The sequence below is a fragment of the Cottoperca gobio genome, chromosome 12 (assembly GCF_900634415.1).
Source record: "Cottoperca gobio chromosome 12, fCotGob3.1, whole genome shotgun sequence".
Taxonomy (NCBI): domain Eukaryota; kingdom Metazoa; phylum Chordata; class Actinopteri; order Perciformes; family Bovichtidae; genus Cottoperca; species Cottoperca gobio.
The window spans coordinates 14,883,173-14,910,767 of record NC_041366.1 but is presented as its reverse complement, the minus strand read 5'-3'; the positions used below and the strand labels follow the sequence as shown (position 1 = coordinate 14,910,767).

Sequence of the window (27,595 nt, the reverse complement as noted above, 5' to 3'; positions counted from 1 at the left end):
ATTATATTTAACCAACTCTGGATTACAAGACAAAGTGGGGGCCCAGACTCCTAGCAAATGCCTCCCCATAGCAAATGCCCCATGTTCACTGTGGGGTGATTGCTTTGATACCCATTATGCAGCATAATGGCCCTTGTCAGAATTATAATATTACATATTGACACTATTAGATATTAGCTTGATCATTGACTGTATGTGCTCATATTTTGAATGTAAATGTGCAAAGTAGCTGTCAGACAAATGTATTGATGTCCAAATATAAAATAGTATACAATGGGAATAATGCATTCAACTGAAGTAAGGGTCCTGATTTTGAAGGGAAAGAAAGTTTACTCTATTGACAGGAAGAACACATCACCGCACTAGTATAATAACAGCTGCCTAGTACTACTGCACTGTAAAGCGCTTCAGACAAAGCTCTGTTTTGTTTTTGTTTTATTACATTAAATGGAGAGCTGTGCCTTTAACTGCAAACTGTGCTCGCTTAAACGTTATTTCGCGAGATTTGCTTGGCGCCGCGACCTCATGTGAGACTCCTGCACGAGCCAGTCCGACGTTACCTCTGCAGAGGAAAACGCAATGGAGCCCTGAACATTTTTCATTTCTATCTCCTTTGCTCCTGGAAAACAACAAGCGTATCTCAATACTGCTTTATTTGCTATTTATTTGAGGCGTTACAGGGCGGTGAAACAATGTGGATCCAGGTTCGTACGATAGACGGGAAGGAGACGCGAACCGTTGAGGATCTTTCTAGATTGACCAAAATTGAGTCTTTACGGTTGAAAATACAGGAGATTTTCAATGTAAGCCCACACCAGCAGCGCCTGTTCTACCGAGGAAAGCAGGTAAACATCATTGTTGTGTCACCCCGTCATGCAACAGTCGGCTTTTGATGTTTTGGCAGGGTTTGGTGCTGGTGGAGAGTGAGTGGTCTCTGGTGTTGTAGCCGTTTTTGGACCCATGCGAGCTTCCTGTTTTGATAGGAATTCGCCAATAGTTCTTGCGCAAGAGCCTGGGGTACGCGGCGTGCCAGCCCCCGCGAAAATAGCAATATTGCATGGATGTATGCTCATATTTATAACACCATATTGCATTGTTTGGGTTTGCACAACATGCAACAAATGTCTCACCGCCGTAGACATGTTTGTTTACATTGCCGCGCGAGAGAAAAGAGAACATCGCACTCTGTTTCCACATGTAGACCAAAGTAGTGCAGTGCAAACAACCATACCACATCACTCAGCGACGATCACTTGTTGTTAACCGTGTATTACATTACATGTGCAACACTCAGTGTCCCTATATATCTATCTAATTATGCATTTGTAACATGTGGCACTAGTAGCTGCAAACTGCACTGAGCCCATTAGTGATCCACCAGGCTTGTGCATGTGGTGTGTTATGATGATGTTAATGATAATTTGAGGGAGGAGGGGACTCGTGGCTCCACGTGCCTTGACATCTAAAAGCAAGTGTAGTTGTGTTTACACCCTGGCGTCACTACGGTATGCACAGTGAGGACGGACAAGGCTGTCTGCTGTAAAGATGCCTACCTCTCCATCTCATGGCCAGATACTTTAGTAGTGCACATATTCACAGATTCAGAAGGAGTGTCATGCTTCCTAGGCATGTTTCCAAATATTAAGTCTTGCTTAAGTTCCATATGAATTTTTATTTGTAATGCAATGTTTCATTATTTAGGAATAGTTACATTCTAACCATAATAACAATGTGATGTTTATATAAGTAATCGACAATCAATATGACATATCCTGCAAAACATTTTTTATCTCTCTATTTCAGTTCACAATGAACTGAATGAGCTATTACCTGTCTGATTGCATCAGTAGTGCAGCCTGTAAAAACTCTCAAGAATGTATACCCTCCTATTCCCTTTTCATTTTGATATAATTGTAATGTTATGATAATTATACTGTACAATACCGATTTGTCCATATTGCCCACCCCAACCTAATATTGGATCATATTGTCTTTGCTTACAAAGTATCATAAATTATCATTGTTGGTAGACTCAAGATTATCACAATCTCAACATTAATGTATTTCAACATCCTACAATATGACTAAGACAATTCATTAAAAAAAAACCACAGTAATTATTCCATAATAAAATAATATGTCTTAAGGCTACGAGCAGGCTAGAATATCTGGTCACTGATGTGATGGCAACTCCACACGATGTTAAATCATGCTGTGTTATAAATGTGATGATTCATACATTACTGGGAACAGATGTTAGTGAAAATGATGTCTCTCTCACATAGTGATTGAAGCAAGATTCCTGTTATTACATGCCAGCCATTAGGAAAGACAATGGTATGAAAACTCTAATCTGCCATCCTGACACGGACACGTGTTTGTGTGTATCATGGCGGATGGTCGCATGCAGTGTGCAGCCTCAAATCCTTTGCTTTACTTCTTGATCACAAATATTTTATGATCTACACACACACACACACACACACACACACACACACACACACACACACACACACACACACACTCGCGTTGTATCTGCAACTTTAAAATAGTAGATGCAAACAATATTTGGAAAATGTATTTCCTGCACACTTATATGCATTGCTTTAATATGACAAGGGCTAAGTCTGAATGGAAGTCGGTATCATTAATTATTTGTGTTGTTTGTTCAAATATGTGAACATACAGTATATAAAAGCATCAACATATAATAATGTGTTTAATTTGTGAAAGGTTAGTGAAAGCCTTCACTGTACCAGCAGTTATTCTATCAGTAATAAGCAGAAGATGCTCACTGCTGACAGGACACTGGTGACATGATTTATTTAGTATTTAAGCATAACATTACAAAGCTGATATTAACACAGTATGACTCAGCCAGCAAGATAAGCCCCCATGAAGCAAACAGCCCACATGATGTGTTGATCTCACATTGTTTACATTCAGTCACACTCTCCTTCATTCATATGTGGCAGGCACTATTATTATAGGCCAAGACATTCCTTTTTATAAATGGTTTTCTCTATGTTCGAGTTGTCTAACTTACTTCCTGTTGTGTAATTAAATTGTAATGAAGTCACATTCAAGAACATTACATTCTGAGTAATACAGGCCACATGGGCTTTGATTTTATTCTCCGTTTGTATCCTGGAAATACTGCAGGATGGAGAGTACTTCATGAACTCTTTGAGAGATTTTAATTCCTAGAATGTTATTGTGTTTATCTCTGTAAGCACGTGTTCTTTTTGTCAAACAATGGTTTACTTGGCAAACCTAATACATTTTCCACGAGTGCCCTTGGATGCATTTTTTCTTGTAAACTAGTAAAAATATCGGCAATTGTTTTGACAAATTTTCCTAAGATCAACAAACTTAAAACACCATAATGACGATGCACGAAGCGAGACAGTAGCCACAATCTAGTTAATTCTTTACATTGGTTTTTATTAGCAATTCATTATCTGTTACGCTGGAATTGTCACAGACTGTTGGAGCTATGGTTGCAAAGGCTAGGCCCGTGTAGTAAATCCTGTGCTTCCTTCATTTCACTGGAAAATAAGTGGTGAGGGTTGATTAAGGGATTTCCATATGTTAAGTAAATGCATGGAATGAGCCAGTGAAACGCAGCGCACACTAGCTAGTGCCCTTACATGCATGGCCCCGCGCTCTGTTAGGATTTAGACTTGTAGCAGAATAACTCAGTCTAATTCCTTTTTAAAATGGCGTCTTGTTTTTCCCTCCAGCTCACTGCGCACGCTGCCTCTCCAGTTCAAAGTCATGCTTGCCCTTGACTCGAAAGGGTCTCAAGCCAGCAGCCACACAACTTTGCCTCTGTGTTTTTTTCCATTTTTTTTTATTCGTTTTGCAGTTTGCCTGTGCACTCCTCATTATGTCTCTGTTTCACTTTTCTCATGTCGTCCACATTCTCGAGCAGACTGACACACACACCTTCCACTGTCCATGCAGCCTTTCTGCTAAACCCCCTCACTCACTTTTTCAGTAGACATCTCATTTACTAATTTGAAAAAAGGTTTGACCTGTTTATTAAGTAGTTTAAAGCTCAGCTTGCATTGCGTCCGTGCGCTACAAATATAACGCTGTTGTACACTTGATTTTTTTATTCTTCTACTGAGGCAACAACATGTTTCATGTTTAAATGGTTGGGCTGTCCTCCACTGTTAGCTGTTGCCTATTGTTGGGCTGTAGGAAAGCTTTATTGGCTTGCCTCCTTTCGCGCAGACAGTTGCTGTGACCTAGATATCGTTACAATTTGATTATACATGCATTGATGTTGTGGCTCCTCGATTGATGGGTTTTCTTTGGGCATTTCCAAGGGGTAGAATTTCACAGAGAATTTCAGGGGAAGCGGAGTTGGCTGCAGCCATGCATGTACACACAGTCACACCCTTATTCGACAGATAGGCTGGACAAAGAGCAAAGACAAAGAGAGGCACTACACCTAGACTACAACTGCTGGCTTTCTAACACTCCCACATGTTTTCAGACTTTATCCACTCCTCATATCAGCTTTAGCTTGCGTAGTGGTCAAATGTCCTACCTGTTAACTGTCAGCTCTTACACCTACATTGTAAATGAATTTTAAAGGTCGACTGCCCCAGGTTAATATGAATTGTCACAGCTTTGTTGGGTTTCTTGTGTCAATAATGGCAAATGTTTGCAGGTAATAAGGATCAAAAACAAAAGGGTTGTCTCATAACCAAAAACGAAAGCAAAGATGGCAACCTGCTATCGTTTCTAAACACAGTTTTTTTCAATTATGATCAGAAAAACAAACAAACAAAACTATTGTCTATATGCCAAACTCAATAACGTTTAAGTGTGCACATTTATGTAGTTTAAAAGTCACATGGTCACGTTTACATGAAGCCTGAAGTCCATGCTTACAGTAAATGGCATTTATACTCACTATTTTGTCCTATGTTCTCCCTTCTTAAGGAAAAAGTATTACACGCATCATAAAAAGGGTGGAAGTATTGGGAGCTGCGTATGTATACAATCTCCTTCTGTAACACTTCTAGCGTGGTAGATCCCAAAGGACCTTGAATGTATTTAGAAAAACATTGCTTGTTGAGATTTATAGGAATTTGGCCCAAACAAGCTAAACGGTTATTGAACTATTTCACTATTTAACACATTTGGGAAAGGTAACACATTGACAAATTGTTTTTACACAGTGGTTAAAGCCTACTGTAGGAACTAACATCAAGTAATGAGAAGAGCTGCAAACAGAAGCAAAAAGCAACCGTCGACACCTTTCCAGGTAACTTGTGCTAATTAACGGTGGACATTTTTGGTAAAAGATCAAAGGACTGTTGTCAGAGTGAGGAATAAAAGACCCTAGATGGAAGCATGCTATGGCACGCACACAGACACACCCCATGTCATTGTTTTTGGAAATCTGACCTATTTTGCTCAGCTCTTTGCTAAGACTGCCTGTGGGCGGAGGCGAGGGCAAAGAAGAAACCGTGTAGGAGTAAGGGGTTTACCCCACCCGCAGTTTCTGCTATATGATAGGTATTATCGTAGTTCACTGTAGTTTTATCATAATATTAACACATTTGTTCCATGGCTGATATTAGCTGATTATAGAATAGGTAGGATCTGGGTCTACATGTTCAGTGTGCTCTTACAGTATCTCGGCAGCCACAGGTCTTCCTCTTGTTGTTAGACGTTCTTTTCTGACTCTGTACTTTGGTTCCCGTTACAATAATAACACCTTTGTGTTTGAAAGACTGCCTGTCAAAACAGAGACATTAGCCTTGTGGAGAGGTGTTAATTTTATTTTGACTCAACAATGTGACACACACACACACACACACACACACACACACACACACACACACAGTACAGAAGATGTGCGTGAGTCCTTATAACCCACACATAATTGAGCTGCTCATCCATACACACGAGATATAAGCAGCTATACAGTTTTATTTTTTATTTTTGACTGATTTGTTTTATTCTTTTGAGAACTCTTCGAGTTGAGTGTCTAAAGCTTCGTTATGATGTGTGCTCGGGACTGAAATCTCCCTCTGAAACGCACCTTTCACTGAGTCACATAATGAAGATACCAGAAGCGATGTTTTTATTTTACTGCATTATTTATGGTGAAGGAGAAAATGTCATATTCTTGATGACGTTATTCGTCCTACGTTAGAGAGAGAGAGAGAGTCAACAAGCTAATATTTCTGTCAAAGAGATCTTGACCTCCATGAATTTATGAAGCATTGTTTCTCACATTGGGTGTTTAGATGGTGTTTCTTTGTTTGAAGGATTATTCAGCTGGTTACTGATGTCGGGGCTGTAGCACCTCGCAGTGAGAGGCTGATCACACTATGAAGGCGCTGTGGAAAGCGGGTACATCTTAGATATCAATTATGATGTTTGCTGCGGTGCATGAAATTCTACTGTATGTTTTTCTGATACTCGGGTCTGTCTGTGTACCCAGTACTTCTCAACAGGGAGGCTGCCTGCTGCAGGTCCTACCAGCAATCTTGTTGTCTGTGTTTCCTCTTGGTTTTCGGTTGGTTTGCCTTTCTTTTCTAGATGCGGTATCTAGTAGCACAAGACAGAGGAGGATAGACAATCACTGAGACTAAATCGAAGACTGAGTTTAGGCAGGGAGACAGACAAAGAAATGCTGAGATAGACTACGACAGAGTAACAGACAGACAGGTGAGTATAGCAACCACTGTATGACTGTGTTTGCACCACTGCTCATCTGATGTAAATTTCATGAGACTATTAAAAACAGGGAGGGATGGGGACATTGCGCTTGCTCCCTCTACTGCTCTTCTGCTACGCCTCCAACCGCTCTCCTCCTCGCTGTCAAATAACGAAGAAGAGAAGGGGCGCGCGAGCGAGAGTGGCGGCCATGCTCGTCTCTCCAGTACAATGGGCTTGTGGGGTTGAGGGCTGAAATGAATAGCTGATGTCTGTAATGAGTTGGCGTGCCTGCCATAAGCTCCATTCCTAAGGCAGTTGACGTACTGTATACTTAACAGTAGCTCAGTTGTGGTAAAAGAGTAAACATGGGTTTCTAACGGGGCCCTCGCAATTTTTTTTTAGAGAGAAGCATTTTCTGGTGCCCATGCGCCGCGCTGCCTGAAAGGGTCGCGCTGATGATGGTGGTGGGTTGGTGTCGAACAGAGATTGTATACATGATTCAGGTTCATGGGGGTGGGGGTGCTCTCTTTTGGTTGTCATAGCAACCCAGTCATTCCTTTCCCCCCAGCTACATCTCCTATCACTTTAATTCATGCATTCGTTTCTTTTATTTCTTTTTTTTTTTTTTTTTCCTTGCAGAAAAAGCGGTGTTGGGTATATGCGAGTGGAGCTGCAGTTTACAATCCATTTCTATCGGACTGGAAGTGTAAACCAATACAAACGTGGCTACTTAGTAGTTTCAAGTAATTCCTCATCAGTCACAGGCGCTAATTCTTCCATTGTGTCCCCCCCCCCCTTTTTATTTTTTTTAAGAATACAAAATAAAAAAGAAGGCAAAATCAGTTCAGAGGTTCACTTTGATTTATAGTTATATGCATTTAATCACCAGCTAACCATTGGCTCATTTAAGAGCAGAGAGCAGATGTTGTCGCTGTGGACATCGTCCTTAACCACCACTGGTGTATTTAAAGTGCTGTGTGTGTATTTTGATGTCCTCTGTATGCTGTTGAGCAAGTAACAATACATAATCGTATTCTCTTACTGTGCTCAATGTTGTCTTCCGTCTTCTGTGTTCTTTGTTTGTCCTTGAAAACAGCCAAGTGTATTTGTCTGAGGGTACGCCGTGGCGCAGTGGTTTTCCTTTCATAACACATGGATGTCTATTTGGAAAGACGTTTGGGACAAAATTGAATAAAGGACGTCTTTATGGACATTTGTGTAATTGTCCACACACACACACACACACACACACACACAGCTTTGGGAAAGTTGATGCCTGGTAAACTAAGATATAATTATTGTTGCTACAACTAGAACATTTAATGATTAATTGATCAAAAACAAACTCAAGGCAAAAAACATTTTCAAGTTAGAGCTTTTTAAATGTATTCATTAGCTTTTATTTTTTACATACCAAAGTCAACTGAATACCTATAAAACAAGCCATTTAAAGAGGAATGATAAGAATGGTGTTGCAGCACGATACACAGATATGTGTAAAGCTGTTTCTCTGCATGGAAGTGGCCTTTTTATTTATTTTTATCTTTTTCAGATGGAAGATGGCCAGACACTGTTTGACTATAACGTGGGACTCAATGACATCGTTCAGCTGCTGATTCGCTCGCAGACCGACCCTCCAGACAGCCCCGCAACCAAGGCCTCCTCCGGTGGGGCCTGTAGTTCAGTCCCCCCCACTGACTCCATGTCGGAAAGCCACAACTCCCCAGCTCCCGCCTCCCCCGCTGCTATGGAAACCTCCACCAATACAGACAATGACAGCAACAGACCTACCAGCAATGTTAACGAAACCAAGCCGGACACCAGCGCTACCAGTCACTCAGCCAGTACCAAAAATGGGTTCAAGCCCTCCAGTCCAGCACGGGACACTCAGCCCCCCACATCCAGCAGAAACACACTAGTCGACACAGGGATTGGTGTGTACAAGGTGAGGATGAGAGTTTGAATATTTGAATGTTGAATAAAGTATTTCTGAGGTTTCACTGGCCTGACTCGTAGCTAAATTACAGAGCATTTGGGCAAATCACTGCCAGAGGTTCTTGGGATGGGCTCTGTTATGTCTCTTGTGCTCCTCTGCTGTTGAAAATTCTGTAAATAGTCCACATCATTTCTGTATTAGATTTTGACATGTGCGTAATTAATTTAATTTATTTTATTAGGACTAAAGACTTGCCACACACGCATGTGGCTAACCTTGCCAGAGAGGGACATGCCAAGTCACACATCAGAATCAGATCTTTACAATCCTGCCACTAACCAATTTACAGATTATAAATAGACTGCAGTCAAAACACATACGATGGTGAGTCTAATCTACTGGGTTCTACTGAGCTTTGCTGGCTGGCTGACCCACATGTCTGAGAGATGTATGTGTGGGACTGGACTGGTTTTTGATGCCAAAAGTCCAATCCAGCACGCGGGAAGATCAATACTGTAACTAAGTAGATGAGTTGTAAACTGTGCAACATGACTGAATATCAAGGTCAAATGCCTGTGCCTGATTTACTACACATTGCCCATAACTTATATTACTCACAGTAGTTTAAGGAGTTCCTCTTAAAACCCAGGATGCTGTTGGTAACATTTCATGTGAGTTGTCCAACGAATCAGTCTGCAGAGACTTGCTTGAGGTACGTATACACTCTTTGTAACGCAATTGGGCTAAAACATGGCATGTTTCCTTAAACAACTGACAAATGAGATCAGAAGACTAGGCGTTATTTTTGTCTTTGTATCTTCTCAGATTTACGAGTTGGTGGACTGCAGAGACGTCAGCATCGGTGCCTGGTTTGAGGCCTGCATTGAAAATGTGACACGCGCTCCCAAAGGACAGATAACGCCCACCAAGGGCAAGGTGGGCCGGCCCCCAAAAAGGACTAATGGAAAGCTGGAGGCCGAGCAGGGACAGGCCCACGGCCAGGGCCAAACCACAGACAGTAACAGGAATAATGTTGTGTTAAGCTCGGAGAGTAATGGAGCCTCCACCTCTCAGACAGACTCTACAGCAGCTACAGAGGCCAAGGAGAGAGAAGAGGATGTAATGTACTACATTAAATATGACGAGTAAGTGATGGCTCATTGTGCTGTGTTCCTGCTGCAACTGAGCTCATTTTTGGTCGCGATGATAACAAACACAGGTTTTTTAAATAAAATTGCACAGTTGAATTTTGCATTTCAGCAGACCTCTGCACAGTGTCAGTGCGGCAGCATTTTGGTCTCGTGAACATAAATCATTGTAGATGGTGAAAAGCTGTTTAGGATTGGAATGTGTTGCAGTGCTGTGGCTCAATTAGGAGAGTGCAAATGTCTGCCTTCTTCATGGCATATGCTGTGATACGGCACAGGAGAAAATAGGGTTTCCTTCTCGCTAGTTATCAATGTTGAAAATGTATTTGCTCGTGCTGCTGTTGTGATAAAACTGTCCACAGAAGATACATACGTGGTGTGTGTGTGCGTGCGTGTGCGTGCGTGTGTGTGTGCGTGCACATGGCACGAGTAGTTGCAAGCATCAGTTACGGTGGTTCAGCGCGTTGGGAATTGCAGCCTCTGCTTTCTCCTGGCTGTTCAGGGGATGGAGAGAGGGGGTTTGTGTAGTTGAGGTGCTACAATTTGGACTCTATATCTTGCGCTCTCCTTTTCCAGCAAATTCATTCAGAAGCCCATGTTTCCATGGTAACTCATGAGTTCTCAGGAGCATTACTTCTTTGCTCGGCTCCTTCAGCTTTGTCTGTAATTGCTGTGAACATGCCACCGGTGAGACATAGCCTCCTCACTGCGTTTACATAGTGTGTGTGTGTGTGTGTGTGTGTGTGTGTGTGTGTGTGTGTGTGTGTGTGTGTGTGTGTGTGTGTGTGTGTGTGTGTGTGTGTGTGTGTGTGTGTGTGTGTGTGTGTGTGTGTGTGTGTGTGTGTGTGAGTTTCTGTCATGGGACGTTGTGCCAGAGAAACGGCATCAAGGGTTGTTGAGCAGTAAATGTGTGTTTTCGTTTAGGCAGACATCATTCCCATTTGACATTCCGCAATCTTCCAAATCCCCGGTATTCCTCTTTTATTTGTCGTTGCATCATTTGCAACGGGACAGGAGTGTTCATGCAGGGGAAATCCAATAATACACACCGTTTGTGTCCCCCTATTTATTCAAATTCAGTGATTTATTTATTATTTATTTATGTTTGTTTGTTTATTCAGATTATTGTTTTCACCGCATGTTCCACACTTCTTTTATTTCATAGCTGACTGAGAGGCAGAGAAGGGAGCCAGAGTGAGACGCGAATGACAACAAAGGTCCCACGCTAGTTTTAAACCCAGGACGTCACCGTAATATGCGATTTTGGATCTTCACCAACTGAGCCCCAAATGCAGCCCCCCAGTTTTGTGTGCTGCTGAGACGCCACAGCTACGCATGCAAAAGATCGAAATTGTCAGCCTTGTGTTTTATCGACTGCTTGTTTAATATATTATTTTGCTTTCTACTAAATGCGTAGTAGATTCGGTTCTGAGCGCCATTCCAGGTTTCGTCCATCATTTTTGTTTGCCAGATATAAGTGGAGGGTGGGTAAGATTGCTCTGCCTTCCCATACAAACACGCACACACACACACACACACTCATTAAACACCTGCCTGCATAGAGATGAAAACCAGCCCTACGAAATGAACTGCTTTGTTTTTGCACAAGGTTGTTCTGGACAGCATTTCTACAGAATGTAATGAGCCACACAATCAAACGGATATGTAGTGAGAATCTCCCCTCTGCTATTACCAGGAAATGAGGTGGCATGTGTGTGAGTGCGTGCGCGTGCGTGCGTGCGTGCGTGTGCATAACAAGACTCAGATATGGTTGCATGGTTAAATCTTGGCTGAGCTCAACATATGTTTAAGCTTCTCTGTGGAGAGAGTAAATATAGAGATAAAATGCTCAAATATAATTTATGTTCATGTCACTTTTAAAGCAGACCATTATATTTGTTATATACAAATGGTAATTGCTGTCTTTTGGTGCCTCAAAACCAATTCATTTGCCAAAGCTGATAAAGAAAATGACAAATTGAATGTCCTGGTTAAAAAAAAGAAAGTACTTCCTGAAACATAATTTGTCCAAAATGAAATATTTTAATTCATGATTAGACATAATTTGTTTTGTGTAAGGTTGGGAACTCGGCTGAATTTATTTCAGATTGAATTTGGGGCTGAATAAAATCAATTAAAAAAGTATGCTTTTGCCATATACAGTAAGTTATACACTATATTATATATTTTTCCCTTATTACTACAACCCTAGTGCAACCTCTACACAACAGGATTAGTCCCAGACAAGCATTCAGAATCTACAGGAGCATTGTCGCCTCTGAGGTTTTGGCCCCATGGAAGCCATGTTCACGTGTCACAGTCTAATAAAGCACAGGTGATGTTGATAATGGCTAAATTAATTCCATTTAGCTGCTTCCGTTTTAGGGTCCTGGTATTGTTTACGCTGGCTCACTGTCACGGTTTACTGGGTCACCTGACTATAATGGAGCCATTGTTAATGTTGTTTGTAACACCTGTGCTTTCCTTTCAATTACTAGTCAGATTGTCTGCGGGGAAAAAAAGGGTTATTGCCATCTGAAGGATAGACAGACTAGAAAGGAGGAGAGAGAGGGGGATGACAACGCAGCAAAGGTCCACAGGTCGTATTTGAACCCCAGCCCGCTGCAGTAAGGACTCAGACTTAACCAGGCGAGCTATCTAGGGTCCCTGATTGTTTTTTTTATAGCGCTTGATGTTACGAAAATTTGTGTTTTGGGAATATTTTGCTTAAAAGAGAGGCTTAAGTGCTTCTTAAATGGGCTCTGTGTTGTAATTAGCCAGGATCAACATACGTAATGGAAGAAATCTTACCAGCAGCCTCTAAAGCTGTGGCAGTTGGCATGTCCTTATCTGAACACGGCTGCTATCTGAGTGCCGCTGAGAGTTTTATTTGCTGTAGTTCTAATTTAGTAAGTGACAATGAAACGAGGATGAAATTAAGTCTACTTTCAGTTTCAGTTTAGTTTCTCACTCGCCCACTCGCCATCACCATTTCTACACAGCGCAGTTATTGCTTGATTGTTGTGTAGGACCAAAATGCATGCACATTGATGTGAGCATATGCAGATAATATGCAGTTTAGAATCGGGTCATGTTTACTGTGACTGTATGTTTTTGACATTTTAACCTGTCCCAGTTGGGAAAGCACTGGTGTAAATAATACTGGCTCTGCCATCGTTAAATGTTATTAGTAACACCCGTCACCACAAGCCAACTGTGTAAGACCATGCCCTTTTTACATACATATGTTTGTGTGATCACCATGAAATTATAACATCTTTAAAATAATGACTTTATTAACCAAATGTGAGAAATCATTATATCAAACACATATTAAATAAATGAGTCTTAAATGAAAAAAATGACAGTATATTTACTGTGTATGTATATATATACACACACACACACACAGTAAATATACTAAATACAATTAGGTAAGGTAAGAAATGGGAAGTCGAGTGCGTTGGAGATATTTCTGCTGTCACATTAGAATAATAGGATTCAGGTTAAAAATGAGCAAAGTGGCCCTTTTTAATTCCGGAAGTTGTCTTCTGATGCCTGTCTCATGACTGAACTTTATAATTTCTCATCCTAAGATTCAAGCAATTTAGACATATATTTATAAATAAGTCGCAGCCTCACATTTTGGCCTCAATTACTAACAAAGCCGAGGTTGAGAGAGACTGCAGTCACTTTCCCTCACTACTGTTGAAGCAATTATATTTAGCTTGTTTAGTGTCAGAGTATTTCTAACTCTGCTGCTTATCAGCAAATTGAGGATTTCTCATTTTCTCCGTTGCCTTTCTCTCTCCTTACAGGGATCTCGGCTAAGCACACAAAGCGCTAATGATGGTTTCATAACAGAAGAGACTGTAAGAGCTCCTCTGTAGATAAGTCATGTCTCAATTTCACTCCTGATTAAATAGGTTTCTACATGATATGTAGGTACACTATGTAAGAGTGTTGACGTGATTCTGGTTTCTTGTTTACCTCCTCTGCGCCTGAATGTCTTTCTTCCTTCTTCCCCACAACTGCAGACATTTTTACTTTTGATTCTACTCTCTGGATTCAGCCACTGTGACAGCGTAGGCGGATAGTCGAGCTAACTCTTGTATGGAGATTTAACGATGATGCTTTAAATGCCAAATTTCATTCCTTCAGACTTACAGCTCAGGTTCTTATTTTGGGTGTGTGATATCTGCAGGTGGAATAACAAGCAGTCTTTCGGAGAAAACCGTATTGTGTCATTTCATTCATTGCCTGCGCAGTCTCGCTTTAACATCTTAGCAATTTAGAATTGTCCAGAATGGTTTATTATAAAGCTGACAGTCATGTTTTTATTAAGATGATTATAATGCATCCGTTATGTGATTCTGTTTCCTTTTACATGTTTACGAAAGGAGTGAAATCCTTTTCTACTGCTGCAGTCAGTGCAGGTGAAAAGGGGAAATATAATCGTCTATTTTATATCCCATCAGGCTTTATAAGATGTTTGAGTTTGCAGAAAGTTATTTGATATTATTAATTGATGTAGTGGCTCCGTTGTTGGATGTTCCTCGGTCTAAAGAAGGACCAGTGTGCAGCAGTACAGAGTGTGAGCTTGTGTGGTCCTAAACTCGGGTACTTCTGCGCCCCTTGTGTAGCTCTGTGTTCCCCTTCTGTTCATGCTGAGTCCCATTGTGCTCAAAGGTTGATAGTCCTCTCCCCTGTGTGTGTGTGTGTGTGTGTGTGTGTGTGTGTGTGTGTGTGTGTGTGTGTGTGTGTGTGTTTGTGTTGCTTGTATTCACCCCCCCCAAAACTGCAGTAATCCCTTGGGCCTAAAAAAGGAAATCCCTACACTGTGCCCCAGCCTCCTCTTCCTGGGAGTACGTTAGTTGTGTGCTACTCTTACAGTCTGCTTCTGTAGGACCTCTCTTGTCGATTTACAATGGCTTAAAATATGCAGCACAGTCTTGTCAGTAAGAAAGTAAAGCATAAGTAGGGCATATTTGGACAGGATTACATCTTAAAATGTCTTGTATTTTAGTGCATTCATTGGTATCATTGGTTCAGTGCAGACTGTCTCAAAAGTACAGAGTTAAGACTCAGCTTTCCCTCAAAAACACACACATGCATTGCTCGCTCATGCACCCAATTCCCTACCTCCCCCTTCATCTCCCAGTGTGTGAGCGGTCGTGAGTGTGCAGGCTGTTGTGCTGTTAAACTTCAGTGCGAACACATTGTACGCATGTAAGCATAATTCCATTTATTGGCACGCAAGCAAGCTGTTAATTCATCTCTGAGTCAGGCTTGATCCTTACAGTTAATGATGATTGGCAGGCAGGAAACCTGCACAATTAACCTCATATACCTCTACTCCCAGTTTGCCACACAAGAATACATTTCATACTTGTTCAAATCTTCTTTTGGCAAATGAGGAACATTTTGAGTTGTACAGAATGTGCTGCTGGTGTTCCTTACGGACATCCGACATGAGAAAGAACAAAAAAAAACGTTTTTCTCTTTGAGAAAAGATTAAAGATTTGTTGCCTTCTTAGTTTTGGGTTCATACCACCTCTAACGTCTATATGGTAAATATGACGCTAGTTAGCTTAGCTTAGCACAAAGTTGAGAACCGAGGGCTAAAAGGTTAGCGTTAACCATACAGCTTTAACTTGGCTTTGTCCAAATGTAACAAAATCTGCCTCCCAACACCTTTTAAATCTCACTCGTTTCTTAAATCCGTGCAAAATCCAAGGTGTTAAAACAGCATGTTGTGGTTTTATGGGGGTTGTGTGGCAGACTATTACTTGGCCAGGTGCAGTAACTTTCTGGAGTCTCTGTTTGTTGCCTGGCAACCTCGTGCTGACATCAAGACGACAACTGCTTTGCTGCTATAAGGCAAATACTTCTATCAGTTTGTGAGGGGAACAGGGTTCATTTAAAGGTTTTTAGTGGTAGTGCTACTTTTTTATGATTATAAAATTATGAAATTCATAATGCAGTCAGAAGTGCTCTTTTGAATCTGCTGATGTCAATTATCTAAAATTTCCCAAACAAGTCAGATTGTGCAGTTCCTACAAAATGGTGTTGCTCATATCAATCATATCATGTGATGAATGAATGTCGTCCATGAGCCAAAGCCTCCAAAACGAGCTCCATAAATATCTAAAACAGTTAAAGCTATGTGGATGTTTTACTCATCCTAATCCTGCCATTACTACATATTTGTTTATCATGGCTGTCGGTCATCTTTAGTCACCTCACATTTACTCGCTCTGCTGCTGTTGTCTGAGTCAGCGGTTCCCAGAAATGGTATTCAGGATGTAGATTACAAAAGCTCCATCATCCCAGACTTGAGTCTTCTCTTCGTCGTAAAACGCTTCACTATGTTAAGTGAGCAGACACGATATTAAGTGTACATAATGACGCTGCTGTGTCCTTAAAACAGCGGCTGAACGTTTGTAATTTAGCCAAAGAATGTGGAGAATGCTGCGGACGGATTCATGTCTATACGTACATGATAACTTGGAAAAGACTAGTTCAAGTTTGACCAAACTTGTAAGAATAGTGCTTTGCCAGCGGCAGTAAGGCTTCTGCATTACATTTATTCTCTGTGTAGATTAATGGGGGAAGTTGAGGGAGGCCATAGCAGTGAAAATCCTACATAATCCTTGATGTTGAGTGCAAATGTCTCATGGTATGTAGAGTCTTTAAGAATCTACAGAACGTGAGATGGTTTTATTTCATAGAAGAAAGAGTTTATGTTTCATTAGTTGGCTATATCAGAAACACTTGCATTTCAATAAACTGATATATGTCTGTAATGCCAGTTTCATGCACTTGGCTTTCTGTGCCAAATCCAAATGTATTACAGTTTCTTGCCTCTCTGTGCTTGTGTGGGCTTCTGCAGACTTTGAATGGACTTGCGTGTTCTTGCACAGAGGCTTTTATTGCTTAGCAAGGGAACAGTCTGTGACCTAATGAATTGAGCTGTTAAATAGTTTATATTCATACCCATTTGTTTCTACAGAACACGCTGTTCTGAATAGCTGCTGAGGAATTTCTTTTTACGCTGTTTAAATGTTCTCCAAGGCTATACTCTTGCAACCATGAGAATACAATTGATGTCAAGTGCTCAATGGTAGCTCAGCCCTTCCCATGGCCCATGTAGCTAATGTAACATAAGTGAACACTTTTATTTCCCAACAACAAGTGGACTAGAAGTGTGGCTTTCATGAAAAGCTCATTTATTTTTGTACTGAGTAGATGAGACTGCAGTGTGAAAATGAAGATGATGGCAGCAGGCATAAAGACTTCTTAAGCCTAAACACTCATTCTGTCTCTCTCCTCTTCTTTCTTCTCCAGCTACCCAGAGAACGGAGTGGTGGAGATACGACCGGTGGATGTGCGGCCACGTGCCCGGACCCTTCTGCGGTGGGACCAGCTCCAGGTGGGCATGCATGTGATGGTCAACTACAATATGGAGACGCCTGATGAGAGGGGCTTCTGGTTCGACGCTGAGGTTCAGACCCTCAACCAAGCCTCCCGCACCAACAAAGAGCTCAGAGTCAAGATCCTCCTGGGGTGAGGATCTTCCTTCCTAGGTGGGAGGGTGATGCGTTGGGCATAGGGGGATGATTGCTGTTGTCCATTAGAATATCTGCTTGTCCAATTATTATTTGTTTTTTTGTCTTACCAAGAGGAAGTGTAGCGTTTACATTTTCTCTGTAACACGGTCAGTAACACATCTATTCATCTTCCTCTCCGTTTTTCTTTTCTTGTGTTCTCTCTCTCTCTCCTCTCTCTCTCTCCTGTCTCTGTCTCCTCTCTCTCTCTCTGTCTCTGTCTCTCTCTCTCTGTCTCTCCTCTCTCTCTCTCTGTCTCTGTCTCTCTCTCTCTGTCTCTCCTCTCTCTCTCTCTGTCTCTGTCTCTGTCTCTCTGTCTCTGTCTCTCTCTCTCTCTCTCTCTCTCTCTCTCTCTCTCTCTCTCTCTCTCTCTCTCTCTCTCTCTCTCTCTCTCTCTCTCAGGGGTCCTGGAGATATAATCGGGGATTGTAAAGTTCAGTTTCTGGATGAAATCTACCAGTTGGAGACACCAGGAGCTCGTGCACTCTCGGCTTCAGATGGACAATTTAAACGTATGCACACACAGTGAGACAGTGACAAAACATATTTCTTTTGAAGGTACATTTTTAACAAAACATTATACCATCTACCATAAGACCATTTTCAAGTACGTGTGCATGCATGCGTGTGTGAATGTTTTCTCCTCCAGGGAAGAGCGGGCCGGAGTGCAAGCACTGCAAGGCTGACCCCGAAGCAGAGTGTCGCTTCTGCTCCTGCTGTGTGTGCGGCGGGAAGCAGGATGCTCACATGCAGCTGCTGTGTGACGAGTGTAACATGGCGTTCCACATCTACTGCCTCAACCCGCCGCTGGCCACCATCCCGGATGACGAGGACTGGTGAGAGAGAAAGTGTAGCTCAGCAATTAGCCAACAACATCCTGCACTTCACAATCAATTAAACAAGGTTGATTAATGGTGTTGTGTACGAGCTGAAGTGGATTTAAGCAGTAATTAAGGGGTGTTTTAGGTTAAAATCAATTTAAAATAATGACATAATGCAGGTGTGAGTTTATCTAATGCAGTGGCTTCAAATGTTTCTCTGCCAAACAGAAATGAGGGTGTGAAGTTTTATTTATTTTTCCACACCCTCCATTCCTGTGTCTTGCATGTGTTACGTAATGGAACTAAAACATCAAAAGGTTAAACATGAAATTGACTGACAACATTCCTTAACCACCTTTTGGCTCCAACCTTCCGGTGTTCGCTGAATAGAAATATACTATCTCTTTGGAGCATTAACACATTTTGGTGTCTTTGCCTTCTGGCAGATTTGTTGCTGCTCTGATCAAAATCTCTCGTACATACACCTGCATACATCCACATAAGTTATTTCCTCTCATTCTGCCAGGTACTGTCCCACCTGTAAGAACGACACCAGTGAGGTTGTTAAGGCCGGAGAGAAGCTCAAAGCCAGCAAGAAAAAAGCCAAGATGCCTTCGGCAACAACTGAGAGTCAAAGGGACTGGGGAAAGGTGAGACCCAAGGGTGCACACACACACACACACACACACACACACACACACAAGTGGACTGACAGCGGCTCTGTAAGACTGAAAGTAAACCATAAGCCTGAGGGGAGGCCTGTGAGTCCTCCTCAAATTGCCAAGAAGGGAGAAAGAATATACCGATCGCTTGTATTGGGCACATAATGGATCATGTAGTCTGCACATGTTCCGGACAAGAGATAGGAGAAGGATTCAAATTTTCCACCAATCAGATTTACACCGCAACATTTGCTGCAAGCAATCAAATAGAAATTAATGTATCACTTCACCACCACATAACTTTTTGAAAGGCTACATTTTCCCATCTGAGACTGGTGTTTTCAAATGTATTAACTTCGAGCACCGACTGGATATTTGAGTGTGTAACAGTTCAGGAATACAAAATAGTCAAGAAGTGACTTAGAAGAAGAAGTAGTCAAGTCAAGTTTGTTTATAGAGCACATTTAAAAACTCATCCTTGCTTCCTCAGGCGCACGAGGCTGATGCCAATGGAACTTAAAAAAAAAAAAGGAAATCAATATTGCACAGATGACAATATATAAGGATTGTGGTCAGCTGTGTTTTTTTATTGTAGCACAACAGTCCTGATGGAACATACACAGAACCAACTGCTTCCACTTAAATTAAGCTCAAGTGATACGGCGGTTTGTATTATATCGTACGCCGCAAGCAGCAGCAAAGGTTTAGGCGAGCCACTCTTTAACCGGTCCATCCATTCGGTGCATTATTAATGCATCGGACACGCATATTATTCTATTTACTTCCTGTTCTTTAGTGTATCTTCTATGTGTTTAATATTTCGTGTAAGTAAGTCATCTGCTCTGTGTTTTGTGTTGTTCTTGATCACAGATAAATGGTTTCATGTGAAGAGTGTTTAATATTGCCCGAGCACAAAACAGCTTTTTCCCTCAAATCAAACGATCAGATCAGACGTTGTGTTTTTGATCCAGTCAACAATACTTAGTATCTACTTAATGTTAGACCAGCCTCCCAGAGTTTATTAATGATGGTTGAGTCATAGCACTTATTATTATTATTATTATTATTATTATTATTATTATTATTATTTACAAATGCCTTCATTTCTATAAATGATGTGTCATTGATTATCCAACTAACATTTTGATTTGTAAGAAACATCTCATGCTAGCTGCAGAAATTGAAAGTGAGACTGAGGAAGACAGCTGACATGTATTTAGAATAGTTTTAAAAAAGCATCTGTTTAAAGCATACTAAAAAATAATTTTTCCTAAAAGAATGTCCTCCGAGTCTTCTCATGGCAACGCTTTGAGATATTGTGTGGCTCGTTGCCGTCCTGGCCTGGCTGTCTCCTTGACCCTCTGCTCCATGCTGTAACGTGAACAATGCCATTAAGCATGACTTAGCCACTTTCCTGGAACTTCCAACGGAAAATAACTTGTTTCTTTACCAGAATGCTCCCCTTTCTCCGTAGACTAATTGAAAACAGGCTGGATTGTGTGTTCGGGCACATTTAAGTGCTGTGACTCACACAGCACTTATTCATTCCTTTCACATTATTGCAATTTTATATCTCCTAAAATAAAATTCTGTCTTTGTCTTCTCACTTTTGAAATCCTGCGTGCCTCTTAAATGGGATTCTAATGATTTCTAAAAGTAAAACACATCAGCAGCTGTGCTCTCTATGGACATTTAGTGGTGTTTCTGTGCTTTCAGTTCACATTCTTAGTTGTCTTTCTTCGTGTGATTGCAGGGTATGGCCTGTGTGGGGCGCACCAAGGAGTGCACAATTGTTCCTTCGAACCACTACGGGCCCATTCCCGGTGTTCCTGTTGGAACCACCTGGAAATTCAGAGTTCAGGTTAGCCGTTTTTACATCACAAATGAATTGGGTATACAGTTTGTTAAATCTCCCAAGTCTCATCATATGCTTAGCTGTCAATATTATGGCATTAAGGAGTGTACTATCTTATCTTTCTGTAATATGATACCTGCTCATATAATCAATGGCTTTCCTCTGCGTCTTCAGGTGAGTGAGGCAGGTGTCCACAGGCCGCATGTTGGTGGTATCCATGGGCGCAGTAACGATGGCTCCTATTCGCTGGTTTTGGCCGGGGGCTTTGAGGATGAAGTGGTGGGTTATTTGTATTTTTTTTTTTTACCAAACTGTTTTTGAATCTGCATTATGTGGATAGCGATGTTGTCATGAGTGAAGGAATCACCGATCACGTTGTTATCGTTACCATGTAGGATCGGGGAGATGAGTTCACCTACACAGGCAGCGGGGGTCGTGACCTCTCAGGCAACAAGCGGATCGGAGAGCACTCTTTTGACCAGACCCTGACACACATGAACAGGTACAACACTTAAACATGAAGGGAAAGCTAGCTGATTTTTATTTAAAAGATAAATGAGCTACAAGGACGACCTTCTTAACATCACTCAATAACTAATTATTCATTAGCCTCACTAATCCTTAGTCAGACTTGATGAACATCATTCTGTTTTGTCTATAACTCTTGGATCCTGACTCCTGCAGAGCGTTGGCCTTAAACTGCGATGCACCACTGAATGACAAAGACGGGGCCGAGTCCAGGAACTGGCGGGCAGGGAAGCCGGTGAGAGTGGTGCGCAGTTCTAAAGGTCGACGCATCAGCAAATACGCTCCGGAGGAGGGAAATCGCTACGATGGTATTTACAAGGTACAGACTTCCATTTTGCTTTTTGTTTTTTTATAGTCTAAAACACATCTGCTAACTTCAAGTACAGCCGCTTATAACATACAAAGACGTCATGACTAATATTGTCTGCCACCAATGTTATCTCAACATGTCAGAAGTGTAGGGAAGTACGGCGGTATTTCATGTTGTTCTGGTTCATGTGTGAATGTTAGGTGGTAAAGTACTGGCCAGAGATTGGAAAGTGTGGTTACCTGGTGTGGCGGTACCTTCTGAGACGGGACGATTTGGAACCAGCACCTTGGACACCTGAAGGACTCGAGAGGATCACAAAACTGGGCCTTGCTGTTCAGGTTAGACTGCGAGTGCATCTGTATGTGTATGTGTGAACTTCCGTGTATACAGATATTGACTCATGCATCTCTTCTGATTACACAGTAAATACTGTGTACTTGCTGTATATGTCTATTATGTTTTTCCACGTGTGTTACTATGTGCCACTTGTCTGCAGTACCCGCCTGGCTACTTGGCGGCCATGGCTAACAAAACAAAGAAGGAGGCCTGTGCCCGACCTGGTCGCGGTGGCCGGACTAAGCACTACGCTGGGAGGGGGAGGCCACGGAGACGCAAGATCAAGGAGAAAGAAGAGAACGACGACGACGACGAGTACGGGCAGCCTATGGCCAGTGTGGAGGACGAAGAGCCACAGAGTAATGGAGAGAAGAAGACAACCAGAAATACTGGTGGGTGCTTTTATAGATGAATCTCAAAGCAGGTCAGACAAGGTGTTGTGAAAAGAAGACGGGTAGAACCGCAAGAGCAGTGAAACTTCATTTAACGATAGCTTGTAAATATTTGATATCCACCGGCGTCTTATTTTCCACAAGCATGCACTACTGTAAACATTCTTTTTTTTATTTGTTATTATTGTCTTTTATGCTCCAAGAGTAGCTGCAGTCTTCAGTCTTATCTGTGCGTCTTTAACAGAGTTGTCACCAGCAGCAGAGCCTCTCTCTAAGAGGGTGAAGATAGAGGAAACTTTCCAGCTGTCAGACCAGCAGCAGCAGTTGATCCGGGAGGACACAGCCAACAAGAAACTCTGGGACGAAGCCATGGGATACCTTAAAGAGGGACCGGTATGAATCCCAGTACATTCTAATACATTTCAGGCTCCTCAACAAAGCAGCCTCTTAAAGGAGAATTCATTGAATGTCATTCATCCATGAAAAGAAAAATACAAACAAAAATGACATTTAGCCACCGTGGTAAATAAATTGGTAATAGTTTTGTATTATTAAAAGGAAGAAGAATCTCCGCTGGTCGGTGTAGTTGGCAGCTAGAGGGAAAGTAAACAAACTTGTGCTGTGGCTACATGTCACAGGCAGACGGTGTGTTGTTAGCTGTGATTTTGAAGAGTAATGACCTTTCCAGCATCTAACCAGAACAAACTGACATTGCAGATTTAATGTGCTGCAGCTGTGTTGCTAATTAGCTATCTAGCATGCAAACTGACAGGAAGCATGAAAGTTAAAAAAAAAAACATTTTCACTTCTTTTCCTGGTGTCCATATAAAGAATTTTCTGCAGAAGATGGAGCCGATCTTCATGTGCGTGTGCTGCCAGGAGCTGGCTTTCCAACCCATCACCACCGCCTGCTCACACAACGTTTGCAAGGTGCGTGCTGACTGGATGTATTTGTAAATACCACGACTCAAAAGCTCCTTGTATTTATGTGTGAATATCTCCTGCTGTCCTCTCTCCTCAGACTTGTCTACAGCGGTCGTTCCGAGCGCAGGTGTACACCTGCCCCGCCTGCCGTCACGACTTGGGCAAAGACTACGCCATGACCCAAAACGGGACGCTTCAGGTGCTGCTTGACCAGTTCTATCCCGGCTACAGCAAGGGCCGATGAGGTCGAAATCACATTTATAAGTAGAATACGTACATACACGCACATAAGCATCCATTCTGTGCACCTGCGTATAAGTACCTAGAGCTCCACTTTAAAATGCATTGCGCACACATACTGAACTTTACCATGGGCAAATGTATATTGCATATACAGCCATCAATGTAAACAATCATTCATACACAAACAACCTCAGTAGGGACTGACCTCATCTGTTAAACCTGGACTCTCTCCATTAACTTCACCAGGCTGAAATTCAAAAGGACATTTTTTAACCTCCCTACTCTTGCCCCCCACAAATGCACTCAAACGCACAAAAGGAGCCCAAATTCAAACCCACTAGCCACCTCAAGATATTAGCTTTTTTATGTTTTGTTTGCCCCTCCACTGTGTTGTTCCCACACACATTGACATACAGCACATTGTTTGAGTACAATATCATGAAATCAGCCTTTAGACTCCTGCCAACCTGGACGCATTTTGTGTACCATGTACGCATTCAACTGAGCTGCTTCATATATATGCAGTATACTAGTCAGCTGGCAAATACATTTTGGCACAGCAGGACATAACACCCCCCCCCCTCGGCACAAGATTCAAAATGAGCAAGTGAGAGTTGGCTTGTTATGGCAAGGTAAGATTAGGAAAGTCAAGAATGAACATGTATTTCCAAAATAAATGAAGGACACAATGTTTTATGCCTTTTTTGAAGCACTTTATCATTGACTTGACTTGTTTTGTAGGTTAATCAGGAGCACACGCTAGCGTTCTGCTAGCTGCTCATGTCACTTGGAATAATGCCATTGCAAATGTCTGGCCAGAGGTACTTTCAGTGCTTTTGCTGAGAACAGAAATTTGGCAGCCGTGTCCGGTTTGTTTGGAACGTCGGGAGATTAAGCAGCAACCTCACGGTGAACGCAACAATCATCAACAGGCACAACTCTCTCAGATTTAATGTGGAGTAAAAAAACAGACAAAGAAGGCATTTACTTCATAAACAAACCAAAGACATAAGGCGGTAGAGCAGGTCAGGGGCAAATATTTACTTTCAAAAAGTCATTTCTGTTGAGGAATCACGCATACAAATAAAAGGCACTTGAATCAAACAGGACCGTACCAAATCATCATCTTTCTTTAGCGAGGCACTTTTTTGTTTCCATTTCCAAGCAGCTAAAAATAAATGTGCAAGATAAACGTTACTATTAGATCTCTCTCACAAGTGCTGTTGAAACCTCTACCACTATTGAAATGATGAATTAAACATTTATGTTAAGACATTTATTCTATGTACTCTCATTCATGGCCAGATAACACAGACTAAACTGCCCTTGTACATTAGATGAGTACGTTCTCCTATTTCCCTTTTAATTTGTCTACCAGAGAAATGCTGTAATGCTGTAGTGGGAAATTAAAGATTTACATGCAGCGCACCTGAAATGTTTTGAAAATTGTGAGTTGCGCTGTTTGCATGTTCTTTTCAATGACGTCTAGAAGGGCACACTGTGGTTGTCCCTGGTGTTACCAAGCAACCACAATCAAGCAGGACTTCACACAAAGATGGTTAGCATATTTTGTGCTCTGCAGATACTGACCTGCTATTGTTCTCTCTGTTAGATTTAGTAGAATGTTCACTGCAGAGTTTTGGGTATCCAGCATGATCTGCTTCTCCATTATTAGTATTATTATTTGTTTTAAAGTAGTTTGGTGAGTGATTGCACAGCCAGGATTATGTCACATTACATCCAGAAAATTAAGATCCATCTGTCTTGGTTGAGCACGGGGGGGGGGGGCGGGGGGGGAAGACACTGATTTCTATTCCCTGAGTCTTTGACGGTTAAGTGGATTCACACCATCAGAGGCCAGAATGTGCAGTAATCCCAACATACAGTATATAAGATAGATGGACATACAGTGTGACCGGTCCCATACTGTTATGACATGTTATGCAGTCCAGACACGAAGGAAAAGAGTGCCTTGTAGACTATCAAAAACTGTTAAGTACCGAAGGTTTGCATTCAATGCCCGGTCAGTTTCCTAATGTTGCTTCCTTGTTCTTATTCTATCAGAAATCTGCGGATTATAAAATTCAAATTTTAGACTTTTTTTTTTTTTTTTCTTGTAAGGGTGCTTGTGTTTAGGTAACATGTCACAGTTGAGAACTTTATTATGTTAAATGAGGAAAACAGGTATTGTGTCGACACTAGTACTGAAAGATGTACACAAGTGAGAGCTTTTCAACAGTGCATATGTGAGAGTTCACTGTTTTATAAATAAACTATTGAATGTTTCAGTAGGTAGTTTCAATACACTTGCATACAACATAGCATTGAATATATAATATGAAAATGCGTGTATGTACAAGGTAAAGTTTGAATCATCTCCCCCATAGTCAGAACTTAAAGAGTGAAAAGTAGGAAAGACAGCAAACGGAAGGTTTGACAGTTACTGATCAGGATTGATTGTTGTATGTAGATCTTAGAAATGTAAATACAGAAACGGGAGTTCTTGACACAGACCGTTGGTCCAAAGAGAGAGAAACCCGGTTGGTTTATTCTGGATATGCTGGATAACATAGTGTAATATCTTTTGAATATTTTCATGTGGATTCAACGTGTAACCTAAAAACAAAACGGCAACTTTAGGAAGTTATTTGTATCATCAGGTCAAACTTACCGTGGCTGAAAATACCAATGAGCATTGAATGGCAGCTGTGAACTAAATACAAACAAAAAGTTGTCCTTAAACACGACTTTTTAAGCTAATTTTGTATGCTTTCCTTTTCTTACACATCCAGTGAATTCAGCCTCAACAGTGAGAAACCGCTCCATCCATATATTTGAAATGCACTTGGAAGCTTCACATGCATTTGTTTTAATTGCTATAAGAATACCTGCAAGCATTTCCTTGATGTACACTGCACCCACACCGTTATCTTCAACGTGTTCATCTGTTAGATCTGACACACCATCATCGTATACGATACATATATTATACAGATATTTCTGTCTCGAGAGGCTGACACAGATTTGCATCTTCTCCAGTGCTGATATGGTACTTTAAAAAAAATGTCCCGGGTTGGCAGGTCTGATAGGAACTAAAAACTAAAAAAAAAACCTCTGAGAGCCGCAGCACAGTCTCTGCACTGATCTGTGATCTGGACAGAGGTCACCCGGAGTGCTGCATTTCAGTTAATGCATGAGAAAATAGTTTCTACACTTGAGTTTTGTGGGAACATGTAGCCCTTGTTCATTGACATCATCACGCTCACCTGTAACAGCCTTCGAGGCGTAGCCATGTTTAGTGTAAAGGTGAGACCATGACGGATAACACGCTGCTGTACACATCCGTTTCTTACCGCTCTGTTGACATTCAGATCCCCTTTCATTAGCCGGCCGTTTGTTTGTTTGTGGTGATGTCTTTGTTTCTGTTCAATCATTCAGGATTTCTTTCTCAACAACATGCAAGTACAAATGCTACTATGGTCTTTAAAGCTAAATGTGATGTGCATTACTTCCACTGTTGCTCAATCTTGTTCAAAGATTATTTTTCTCCCTGCATTGACTGGCAAGCTTATAGCCCTCGTTTCTTTCTCTGCTGTGACCTTCTCTCCCTCTCCTCTCTTTCCGCTGTCCTCTGCCCTCCGTGAACCTACAGTACTAACAATTTTTAGACGTCTTGTGGACGCTTGGCTTCAGTGCTGTGTTGTTTTTTGTTTTTTATTGCACTCTATTGAAGAAAAAAAGTTTGAAAAGTCGCATTTAATTTTCTTAGAATGCTTACTATTATCTACGTCTGTACGCCATTTTTCTACCGTTTTAGTTGCTTCTCTTCTATTTTAATCATTAGTCATTTTTATGTGGCGACCTCAAACATTTTCAGCATATGCCAGTCTGAGGAGTTTCATTGCTTCATATTGTGATCTGAAATTTTATACATGTCATAATAATACTTGATATGTACCTATTAAATATTTGGATTCCAGAAAGAAAGACTTGCTTCTCCTGTTTTTGTCTTACATTTCACGGTTTTTTTATGGAGGCGAATGACTTTTATTTTTAGTGTCAAATGTGAAGTCGTTGAATTATAGTAAGGGACACATTAATGAAAAAAAACACACCATGAAATTATACACGTATCTTAGTGGTCAA

General features: G+C 41.4%; 1 protein-coding gene across 2 annotated transcripts; it reads left to right on the top strand.

Annotated features, from left to right (window-relative positions):
• The first annotated feature begins 560 nt into the window (after positions 1-560).
• Positions 561-27,436, top strand: uhrf2 (ubiquitin like with PHD and ring finger domains 2). Of its 2 annotated transcripts, none has more exons than XM_029444548.1 (16): positions 561-845; positions 8,240-8,632; positions 9,449-9,768; positions 17,119-17,337; positions 17,781-17,890; positions 18,028-18,214; positions 18,726-18,849; positions 20,615-20,722; positions 20,891-20,995; positions 21,112-21,218; positions 21,401-21,563; positions 21,755-21,892; positions 22,051-22,282; positions 22,542-22,675; positions 23,114-23,212; positions 23,304-27,436. In XM_029444548.1, the coding sequence occupies exons 1-16, from the start codon at positions 693-695 to the stop codon at positions 23,448-23,450; spliced, it is 2,739 nt and encodes a 912-aa protein (XP_029300408.1). In that variant the 5' UTR covers positions 561-692; the 3' UTR covers positions 23,451-27,436. The 2 variants fall into 2 exon arrangements, with proteins under 2 accessions (XP_029300408.1, XP_029300407.1); XM_029444547.1 differs by having other exon boundaries at positions 693-845; positions 22,527-22,675.
• The last annotated feature ends 159 nt before the right edge of the window (positions 27,437-27,595 follow it).

Bases quoted from the DNA above. Each gene is read 5' to 3' on its own strand.
- uhrf2 (XM_029444547.1), top strand. From the start codon at position 693: ATGTGGATCCAGGTTCGTACGATAGACGGGAAGGAGACGCGAACCGTT. The intron at 9,769-17,118 runs GTAAGTGATGGC...TTTCTTCTCCAG, and splicing joins TACTACATTAAATATGACGA to CTACCCAGAGAACGGAGTGG. The intron at 17,338-17,780 runs GTGAGGATCTTC...TCTCTCTCTCAG, and splicing joins AGAGTCAAGATCCTCCTGGG to GGGTCCTGGAGATATAATCG.